The sequence below is a fragment of the Cydia amplana genome, chromosome 14 (genome assembly GCF_948474715.1).
Source record: "Cydia amplana chromosome 14, ilCydAmpl1.1, whole genome shotgun sequence".
Lineage (NCBI taxonomy): Eukaryota > Metazoa > Arthropoda > Insecta > Lepidoptera > Tortricidae > Cydia > Cydia amplana.
The window spans coordinates 6,140,216-6,151,594 of NC_086082.1; the positions used below are offsets into that span (position 1 = coordinate 6,140,216).

The following is an 11,379-nucleotide window of genomic DNA, read 5'->3' on the forward strand; positions in this document are numbered from 1 at the left end:
GTGAGTCAACACCAATCGGCTTCAGCTAAATATCTGGTTTCGGTCGGACACTACTTGAAACTCAGGTGTTTTCTATATTTCTAACGCTATTTTGCAAAATTTGCGTGTCTCATATTGACCACAAACTTCGTGATTTCGCTAAAATATGTACTTACAACTCTATTGCTACTGCTATGAAGACTGTGAAGTATGTCATTTATAGAGTACCAGTTACCACAATGTTCTTCGCAAACATTATGTGCTTGACAGATTGTGTGCGTGTTCTGCCGCAAATATGGCGCAGTAGTCGCCTTGTCATGTGTTTGTTTCATCTTATAGCAACAAACAATAACCACATGGCTTTTCATCGAGTGAGCCGGGAAGGTCTGATCCTTGGTTATAATTGCCCGCTTTGTTGGCTCTTCGGAGATAATGGGATAAAATTAGGGTATGTAATAAAATTGTGTTTTAATTTTTAGAATACTCTCTTTATCTCGGTTTTCTAAATACATTTTTACAACTGGTACAATTACCATTATGACTGTATCTACACTTTGTCAAGATAATAAATATGTACTTACATTATTTACAATGATACAAGTCTCTGTAATACTTAAATTAATAGTAATCAGTCATTTTCAAAGAAAATCGTCAAATACATCTAATTATATATCTAAATGGTTTTTAAAGGTCGCTATGAAGTACTAATAAAATATTTAAAAAATAAACAATACTTAGGTACCCTAATGTAGACAAGCTTGAACACATGTGCAATAATACTAACCGTATTTTACATTTATTTCAAGTACCTATAATATCTATTTACATGCATCGGTACAATAATCTAGACCAGCTAGAAATGCTAAATCACAAATCTTACATCACGCTAACAATAAATATCTCATGTAAATCAAATTTAAATCTTTACACCTTATGTACAAGCTCATTGGTTTATCACATTTTAACAGGCTCAACGAAGAGCGGATACTACAAATAAGATAACACTTGACTACTATGGTTAATTAATATGGCCGCCAGACTGATTTGTGCGTCGATATCGTCCCGTTGGAGATTTTGGTTGATGTGGGACTAGTAGAGACGATGCGTGTGGTTCGCTGCGTCGGCGCTTTCAGCTCGTTGCGCACACGCGGCCTGTCCGACACTGTCGAGTCCGCCGCCTGTACTTGTTTCATCTCCTGCAACTCGACGTTCGCAGGTCTAGTCGGGTGGAACGCTGATTTCACCACCTCTATCGGCTCTTCGTCCGACTCATCAGAGATTGTGGCTTCTGACTTCACTTCAGACTTCGAGTCCGCTTTCGATCTATCCGGACTGGCATTGATTATGCTGCGCGGACTGCCGCTCTGCCTACTGCTCGTTGGAGACAGACGAGCACTAGAATTGTCCAATGAGGACACGTTGCTTTGAAGCTGTCTCAAGGCATCGTAAGGACTCATTCCATTTTTCAATGTTAGCTCGGGAGGCAACGTCTTCAACGCCAAATCACCAGGATGCGGGCCGAATGGCAAGAGTCCATTGCCTGGCAGGAATGCGCCGGGCGGAGGTATCAGACCGCCTGCTCCTGGCGGCAGGTTAGCCATCGCAGGAGGGAACGGGAAGAGATCTGCTCCCGGTAGCGGCACGGGAGGCGGTAAGGTTCCACCTGTTGACAAGGAAACACAAACGTTAATATCCATCAAACTCAATATTCAGGTTTTTACGACGGCTACTGTAGTCTGATTTGCCGACATGACGTAATATGAGATACGGCTCCCTGGGGACGCCCGGGCCCGCGGGCACTCCGCTGATTCCCTGAACAACGAGGGTGCATAATCGTACTAAGGATAATGTACAATCTGTAGGCGTTTAAAGGCGGCTTCACCGAAAGGGATGTTTTTTTAGCGCAATATCGGAGGGCGAGGGTGCAATATTTATTTATCCGAACGTCGTCTTTTACAGAGCAGACACGCCGGCGTAATTCGGCACGATACATCTCCTTTCTGTTGAGTAGAGTACATGTCGGGACATTAGCGATGCCGAGCACGCGCGAACACGTGTGCCACAGAGCTCCATCGCGATAAGGAGCGAGGTATCGCACAGAGCGGACAAAGAGGGCTCGGAAAACGTGAAATTTTCATTAGCAGCAATGTTCAAAATGTTCTTGTAGCGCCTGCAAGCTTTGATTCTCGATAGCGTGTAAGAGAAGCAGGCGCATAAAAAGGACACGATGCCGGCGCAGATTGGGCCACAAAGGGCTCCGAGGTGGTGCCGAGCTCGCCTCTTTTGCACTTTTTCTGTTTCAAGCAGTAGCAGTGGTGCGCAGACCACTTTAAAGGCAGTGAGGGTGGGAGGGGCCGTAAGTAGGGGGTAATTTGGCGAGGTGGGGGCCAATATCGGCGTCGCGCCTGATTGAGGTGATCCCCGCTCGTTGGATTTGATTCTGTTTTTATGCTTTGTCCGTTATTTTTAATTAGGGTTCAAAGAATTAACCATGTTTATGAAACAAAGGCAAATAATTTATGACCTCATCGGTTACAAACTTGGGTTCGAGTTATTCGAAATTTTTTTGGCTACTAAAAAGCTGCAATTGTAATTTAAAGCTTCGTTCACTGAAAGAGCATCAGAGCGAAATGTTAAATTAGCGAAGCGGAAGAAAAACCCCAACAACGGCAAATAGTCGACGTACGAGTATAGTAATAAAAATAGGGTGCCTATTCATTTCCCAACTTTATGAATTCTGCTGTGCAAACGAAGCTAATAATGTAGGTTTAATAAAAGTCTGTAGGCGTTTGAGTACAGCGCTCCTCGCGTTTCAACGACGGAAACAAAAAGTGGCTGGTGGCGCGGCCGCCTACATTGGAATAAAATTGACTCCACACTCTCTCGAACGTGAAGGCGGTGCTTTTTTATCTTTTTTCTATAGGTGTTCCCCACTCCCCCCTACGCGGACTTCAACGGGTGGTTTTGCTTCGGTCGGGGCGGTGTTGTTTTTCAGCGCTCAAGAGCTGCTTCTTTTATTTGAGCCGCTTTAGCATTGTACGGCCTTGAGGGGGTGCTGTTGCAAGCAACATGTTTTCGAGTGCTGTTTGCTAAATCGGGAATTTTTAAATTAACAAATGCCGGTAAAAAAGGATGTATTGGGAGTTTTTGAGTGCTAAACACGGTGTGCTTTGTTTGATCCGCTTCGAGGGATTTGCGAGTATCCATTGTTAACAAGGAGGTCAAGCGACGAAAAGTTTTTCGTGGCTATATACTAAAAACTATAAGAGGATGCTTAAACTCCAAACGTAGAATTGAGTTCTTCTTTAATGGTGACACTCAAATACAGTTTTGGGAATCAATAATAAGTTGCAGTAACAAAAATACGAACCTTTAACTAGGGTTTGATCCCGCATCTGCGGTGGCCTGAAGTAATCGGCCCACGCATAGTTGAGGTACGCCGCGTCCAGCCATCCCGGGTTGAGAAGGAACGGACTGAAGGCGCCGGGGTGCCCGTATCCGTAATCTGTAACAATAGGAAAACAGTTTAGCGTATTGGTTTTAAAAAGTTCAAGGAGCTCTTACACAGAGTTGTTTTAGTGCAAAAGTTGGGATCGCAAGAGTATTGTTGTATAGATTTGTTGCTTATGGTTTCTAAATAAAACAGTTTGAAATAAGATTACGAAACTATTTTGTTTAATTAATGTTTGTGTAGTTTAACACGGAGGTCTGTGAAATTGTCAACTTCTACTACCTATACAATGGGGGTTTCCTATCTTACCTCACAAATTCCGAATTTGTCTTTGTCGGTTGTACCTCGCGATATTTCCTTGGTTTTGAATGAGGGAACATGAATAACGAAATGAGAATGTAACCAACAAATACGCCATTGAATCCAGACTAATCCAATTTAGTACCAATGTGATTGTTTGTCAGAATCGCCACCGTCTCAAGCCACGTCCGTACTAAAGTCACAAAGGCTAGCCGTAAAGGCGGCGACACACGGCGGCGCTCTGTTTACCGAGCTATAACAAGGGGCCTGTATACAAAACGGGCCGGTTTACTACTGCAGTTAGTCGGTTCCTCTGTGCCATACGTTTTTACGACCCTCCACCGTCACGTTGCCTATCGCCTTTCAGCTAGCGAAACGCGTTTTTATTTGTTTAATCAATAGCCTACTGAAGACACCACTGCCGACGTCTTTTTTTGTTTTATGGCGTTTTTAATCCAGTCCCGATAGATCGATATAGTTCAGGTGTTTAGGCTTTTTATTACGGGATTAAACTGTTTACGAGCTCTTCGTCTACTTTGTTATCGATGTAAACACAGCTTCTTAGCGACTCTTGAAGTTTATTGTGCAAGTTGTGTAAATTTCCTAATTTTAACTCTTTTTAAACGTTGCTTGTTTAGCCATCGAATTGATGATCGGCGTTTGACGTTTTTATTAGTTTAAAGTGTTGTTAATGCGCACTCTGTTTTTGTAAACGTAATCCTTTGTTGGTGGACGAGCTAGTTCCTGATGTTATTTCTCCGATCGCGGGTGTTTCGAGCGACGTGATGGATGGGCCGCTGGTGTCGCGTTGATCGTGGAAAGGACTCGACTAAACAATAATAAGTTAAATGTGGAACTCGGAAACGGCCCGCTCCATTTGTTAATGCCAGTATTCAATTATATCCAGTTCCCCGACCCTTTACGAATGCGGGAATTCGAATTATTAACAAGGGTAACCAGAGTAATTCTTAATGCCCGCTCGTTAAACTTAGGATAAATATTTGGCTCGCCGAAGCTGCAGCTTTTTGTAGCGTGGTGCGTGGTTGATATCGTCGTTTTTACTGTCAGTTATTTGTGACTTGAAAAACAAAAGAACATTAAAGAGAGTCTCAAATCAAAAGCAATCGTGGCCAAATTGGTACCACCAGGACAATAAACGCATGAGATACGACTTAAGTGTCAAATAAGCATTAAATAACTCGAACGAGATGCGAGTGTTGTGCGTGTTGTCACTCGTAAATTAATGAAAGTGACGGGCGCGCGTTAAATAAATGGAATCAGAGTGTTATGGCTCATAACTCGGCGGCGGTGTCGGTATACACCGACTATTAGAATATTTGTCTCTATTTATATTAACAATGGTTGATGTGGGACATTTATATAATCACCGCTCGTCGGTCATTTAAATCTTTAATCAAACAACTGTCACGAATGGTTGATAGTATTTTTAACATGTACACGCGCATTTAAAAAATTAAACAAGGTAAAATGATTTTCGGCTTCCGTGAGAGTACATTATGAAGTTATAAGTACATTAATTGCAATAGTTGAAGTAGTTCTAATTAGGTCTCCCTGAACTCCGCATTCGGGGTAGCCATAACTTCTTCGTAACGTCCATCGCGTAGGTTAACTTTAGATAAATACCGAGTATGCCGACTCGGGGTTATGAGGGTCTCTGCGTGTGGGTATTTTAGCAGCTCAGGGACATAAAATCCATATTTTAGAGTCAGGGGAGCGGGGTCGGGGAGATCAAACGGAGTTTACGACGCGACCCGAGATTGTTTACATCTGCTACGCCCGTGGCCGCTCAAGAAACTTGGTAACCGCTGGAACTGCAAGTGCCGCATATTAAACAGGATTATTGTGACGCAGAAACTTCTAGGCTCATATTAATTTTGAATTGGCAGAGTTGTGCGTATGGCGTTTGTTTGTCATATAGAGTTTGACTATAATATGAAAATTACAATATTGGTTACTTGTAGTAATATGGAACCTAGATTATTTCTTAATGCATCGGTGTGTACTGTAAATGTTCCATAACTTGATATTTTAATATTTTAATCAACTAAGTTTTTATTACTAGCCGCTCCGATATATCTGATGGCGACTGTACTTACAACAAAAGCGAACTTATTCCTGTAACATGCAGAAGAATCTTAGTAAACGTTTTTCTCAGTGCGTTTAAAAGTAAAACATATTTATTTCCTCAAAGTCTTTAACTGCGTTTAATTACCGTGCCCTAAGCCGCGACGCCATTGATAGCTTTATTAACTCCCTTTGATGTTTATCGCCCGAGGATGTTAGTTTTTCCGCATACTGTCTTTTTATGATTGGCCGAAGTTCGGGCAGCGTCTGTTTATACAGACATCTCGGTGCGCCGTAACATCCGAAATAGATTTGTGGTGTCAAAACATTTATAATTACATTTGATGTGTGGAATGTGCTGGCGCTTACTGTAAAGAAAGGGTTTTCAAAGAAACATTAAAGATTTGTTTGAATTAGATGACGTTTATGAGAATAAATCAATTTTAATTTAACGGTGGTAATGTCGCCATTTAATTGATCGTTAATCCAGTAATTGTAGCGACGAAAATTTTGTGTACACATTGAATGTTATTTAATGAAGTGAATAATTAATTTCATTTTAGTCATTTATAAGTTCTTTATCTTCGACGACGATTTTGATTGTTAAGTTCCTAAGCTTTTAATTGTCAAAACAAATGCATGCACAGGGGCATTGTTTCAATTTAAAGACATGTTTAGCATGTGAACATCAATAACCATTTAAGCCGTGTCAAAACATTTAACTCTACTGTAAAAGCAGGCAACAATCGGGCTATTTCGGGAGCGAGGATTAAAGGAGCAATCGTGGATGCCTTTAAGAGTTCTTCTCACGTAAATTGGTGAACAACTGCACTAATGGTGTGCGAGTCACTTAATGCTGAAACGATTTATGAGGACGTTCTTAAATGCGTACCTATACCTACCTATTGAAGAGAATGTGGTAGAGTTTGTTACTAAATTACTACCTAAAGTCTATTTTTTAATTCGGTAGACTAAAATGACATTTCATAGTATGAAATGACATTTTATGTTCATACTAAGAAATGTCATTTCAGTCTACCGAATAAAAAAATAGATTTTATGTAGGTGGCTCAATCAACTATTTCTTGTTGTTATTCTGTCCCATCAGCGAACCTCTGTCCCATTAGAAGAACTGCTGTACCATGCTCATGTATCATACTAACATATATGCACATTAGATGTCCCATTATGGAAAGGTCTTATAACTACCATAAAATGCAAGTTTGGTTCATTTAAATACGAAAAACCTAGAATTTTAAGAGTGACTCAGGAGACCGTAACCATAGCAACGTGTGACAAGCACTTTATCGAAAAACTACATCGAATAATCATCCTGGCTGGAAGTTTTTAAAATATTAAAACTAGATTTGTGATTTTAAAAAACATTTTCTCAAAAATGGACGGCAAAGTCGACGTTGCCGGTTAAAAAATAGGTCGCGAAGTGCGTAGTTTATGGTCATTCAAAAAATTAAAAAGTTAAAAATATTGCAGTCTCGATATCGGGACTGCAATGTTGCATACAAATTCCATTATTTAACGAGTTCCAAACTTTTTAAAACTTTAAATGGCCATATCAAATGAAGGGATAGGTTCATTAAACAGCCAAACAGTTGATCAGCACTTATTATTATAATGTTGGTACCGCGACTATTTAGGTGTCTCAAATACGTTGGCGTATTTTCAGCAGAAAAATACACTTCTTTTTTTAAAGGCGGCAAGCAAATCTTTTTAATGGTTTTACTTTTTTCTGTGAAAATTAGAACGTTGCTTCTGTAAAATATTTCTATTTCTTGCACCATTTTTGAGAAAAGCACTATATATGACTCGGCTGGAAGGCTACTTGCTGGCTTCGGATTCAGTTAAACGAACTCCGAAGGTCGTCGGAATCCTCAGCCAGCAAGTAGCTACTTCCGAGCCTCGACAATAATGTACTATTACTTATTAAATTAATGTCATTCTCAGCTATACTACTTCGGGATCCAGCGGGCTCAGCACGGTTCCATTTTTATCGACTATCACTATGCCCGTCACTTTCGCACTTACATACTTGTTAGAACGTGACACTAACTTTTTCTATGCTGTATAAGTTTATTAGAAATAAATGGTTGATATTGGGCCGTTGAATTTAAAAAGCTTGATTCGTTAAATTAAAAATTCTTCAATCCTGATAAGTTTTTAAAAAGTTTCTCTCTTGACTTTTATTTTACCGCGTCGAGAAATATAGTTGAATTAACTTTTTCTATGTTGTAAAAAGTTTATTAGAATTAAATGGTTGGTATTGGGCCGGTACTATTTCGAATGCGGTGGCCCGCAGCCGCAGCGAGCCTGGCGGGGTGCCAGCGTGCGCGCAACTCTACTTTATATTATCTATTACTACAGTTTTGAAAAGTTGAGATTGACAATTGAATTATACATTTTATAATATGATATAATTCTTTAAACTTGCACAATTACCTAACTAAATTCCTAAGAAAAATATTCCATTGGCTGATGTACTCGATGTAGGTATTAATTAAATGTTAGACAAACTATTAATTTGAAATCTGTCTAATATAGCAAAAGGTAAAATTGTTAAACTAAACTAAATTGCTATTTCGTAAAAGTTATTCGTAATGTTTATTTAAAATAATAAAACTTTTAATTTTTTTTTGTTTTTTTTTTGTTTTTAAAAGATTTATTATTTTAAAATGTCTACCATCTTAGCGTGAATGATTAATTTCTATAAATACTAAGCTTACAGTCCTTACAAATACCAAAAAGATCCAAAAATAAATTGATAAATAAAAACAATCGATACTCACTTTGTTTAGTTCTAGGTTCTCTCGGTCCGTCAACGGTGACTTTGATGGCCTTGGTGTAAGAAGCCACCTGGCTGGGGAAGGTGCTGATGGTGATGGTTAGAGAGAAGGACTTCCCCCGGCCACTGCGACCCACGAACCGCAGGTCGTTGAACTTTGCCACTTGGTTCTTCATCACCGCCGTACAGTTCCTCAGTTCGGCCATCACATTTTCATCATTCCCAGCTTTTATAGTCACCAATGTCCCATCCTGGACATCGTCCAATGCGACCACTTTAAAAGCCACCGGTAGAGATTTGTTTGACCGCCAGTGGTTTGGAAGCGCTGAACACAAAACGGCAGGAGATCCCGTTTGCACCAGCTCCCCATGACTCTGCCGGTAGTAATCGTGGATATGCGAGTATACATCCGCCATACTGGCTACGGGGGGGCTCGCGTGCGGTAAGTGCATCGACTCCAGTCTAACCCTCGTACCGACACGCCACTGAAGTCCTTCGTCACGTCACTAAAGTTTATAGACACTCGGAAAAAGTTTCCAAACACGCGATCAAATTCCGAACAAAGTCGCGCGCTCCGGAAAGTTGTGGTCACGCGGGTGCGACGTCGTGTGAGCGACTACGCCACTTGTTGGGCGCGCGGAAGACGTCGGGCGGGGATCGAAAAATAAGCGGGCGGTGGGATCGCCGCGACCGCAATCCGAAGACTCACGACTCGCGCCGAAGTCGCAGCGAAGGGGACGCGTGCTCGCGAGGACTCGGTTTCGACTGATGACTGCGATACGACGCGACTTTTTCCGATGGTCAATATTTTGCGTTCGCGCGGTCGCCGCCCCCCACCCGGGTGGCGGCCCCTGCGTCTCGTAAAAAGCGGGAAGGAGACGAAGGGTGCGGGCGCCGCGGAGCCGCAGCGGGTAGAAGCGGGACAGTAGCGGTCGGTCTCTGCGTTTTTATAAAAATGCTCAGCGGAGTGGGACACCGCGGCTCACCGATGTCGAGTGTGAGAGGGATGGGTGGATTTTTTTGAGGCACCGCGGTGACGTATCGTGAGGCGGCGGTAATTAGGGCGCGGGGCGGCGGGAAACCGCGGCCGGCGCGAAAACCTATCAACGAGCTCATGAAAAATTATGATTTTCATGTTTGGAGCCGGGAGCACTCGCGGGGTGGCACTTCATTAACGGGGCACGCGAGCTATTTCAGCGACAGGGGTTTTTGATTGACGCCTTTAATTGTCATATTTTAAGCGGATTACGGACGTATATTTGTTTCTCATTCACTTTAATTAATAAATGCTTCAGATAGTTGGGAACTGAGTTTTTATTACTTCTAGTTATTTACTGAACTTTGATTCAATCTAGTCACGCACTGTAGCTTTTCCAGCACTAAAATACAAACCTAGAATCATATAAAGAAGTAGGTACGTAATGTATTGAAAACCATTTATCAACAAATAAAAAAAATAAAACCTCGAAAGCCAATATATCTTGTAAGAAAACAAAGTGCGGAAAGAATTAGTCGGTTGCGGTTAGCCGCGTGCGAGCGGGACGCAAGAGGGGCGGGGCGGTGGGCCGCGACTTCGCGACTTTCCCGCGCTCCGGGAAACTTCGAGAATGCACGGAAAAGTTTGTTCGCGGGTTGTTTTCGATGCGTTTGCGATTCGAGCGCTAGGGAGCAGCATTTGAACTTTAAAATTTGAACTAGAATTGATTTGATTTCGTATCAATTGGTGCACGCTTATTATGCGCTGTGATTATTGATAGGTACTTATTAAACTTATGTTGCGTTTTATGTTATGGGTGTTTAATCCACTGTGAAATACTTACCTAACCCTAATAGGTACAAATAATTTAATTCGTTTTTTTTTAATTCCCTTCCGGACATTTAAAACATACCTAGATACCTACTCAAAGATACGTATTTAAGTACTCTATTGTTAAGAGTATTTAATCTTGTACAGATTATTTGGAAATATTAGCTGCTTAAAGTCGATTTCCCATAGGTAAGTAACTCACAGATTTAAATTTTGCAAAAGTGTTACCACTAACATGAATTATTTTTAAAGTGAGTCTACAGATTCGGATTTTACTTTAATAACCAAGCAGAGTATATGGTAGCTGTCTTCACTGACCCATCTATTGTAGGTATGTCACATTGTAAAAATACTCAGTTTTTCTTGTGCCTAATATTAGTTTGTTTTCACACAAAATATCCGCTGCCAAATTTCAACTTTCTAGATCATCTGGAAATGGGTTAAAAATAGCCCACTAAGATGAACAAAATCCTATTAGATAATTTAGATATGATATGATGACGTCATAGGATAGGTACGTCCGTGAATTAATGATAAAATGCCGACGAATGAGTCTAAGAGGTCTACATGAGTCAAGTTTCATGTGTTTGTTAACTTCATGCCGCGTGTCTAGATTAATGTTTAGACTCAAGCAAGCTAATGTGCAGAACTGATAGTTGTTAATTTATGTAGGTATGGGAATTCATAAAAGTTAAATTAAATACCATAACTAAAAGTAACACGAAAGGTCATAAAATACCTTTTATCAGTGTACTGATATAGGTAACGAACAATCACATAGAGGTCATTGTTGTTTTCAAAATGATATTTTGTATGAACTTTAGAACTCCTGCAATAAACTAAATACCTTCACTCGTATCTCCAGTATGCATAGAATTAAACAATAAAAACAAACTAATAAATATTTATGATAACCGGTCCAACTGATAAGGGTTAGGGTACACAGGCCGTGTAAAGGCC

General features: G+C 40.8%; 1 protein-coding gene across 1 annotated transcript; it reads right to left on the bottom strand.

Annotated features, from left to right (window-relative positions):
* Positions 1-242: 242 nt before the first annotated feature.
* LOC134653987 (segmentation protein Runt) lies at positions 243-9,928 on the bottom strand. Its single transcript, XM_063509357.1, has 3 exons — positions 8,617-9,928; positions 3,350-3,484; positions 243-1,642 (listed from the first exon to the last, which is right to left on the bottom strand). The coding sequence occupies exons 1-3, from the start codon at positions 9,062-9,064 to the stop codon at positions 1,002-1,004; spliced, it is 1,224 nt and encodes a 407-aa protein (XP_063365427.1). The 5' UTR covers positions 9,065-9,928; the 3' UTR covers positions 243-1,001.
* Between the last annotated feature and the right edge of the window lie 1,451 nt (positions 9,929-11,379).

What these genes read in the sequence shown, in the direction of transcription:
- LOC134653987 (XM_063509357.1), bottom strand. Translation starts at nt 9,064, where the DNA reads ATGCACTTACCGCACGCGAGCCCCCCCGTAGCCAGTATGGCGGATGTA. An exon ending in AGAACCTAGAACTAAACAAA is followed by an intron (nt 3,485 to 8,616) that starts GTGAGTATCGAT and finishes CTATTGTTACAG; the next exon opens with ATTACGGATACGGGCACCCC. An exon ending in GGATCAAACCCTAGTTAAAG is followed by an intron (nt 1,643 to 3,349) that starts GTTCGTATTTTT and finishes CCTTGTCAACAG; the next exon opens with GTGGAACCTTACCGCCTCCC.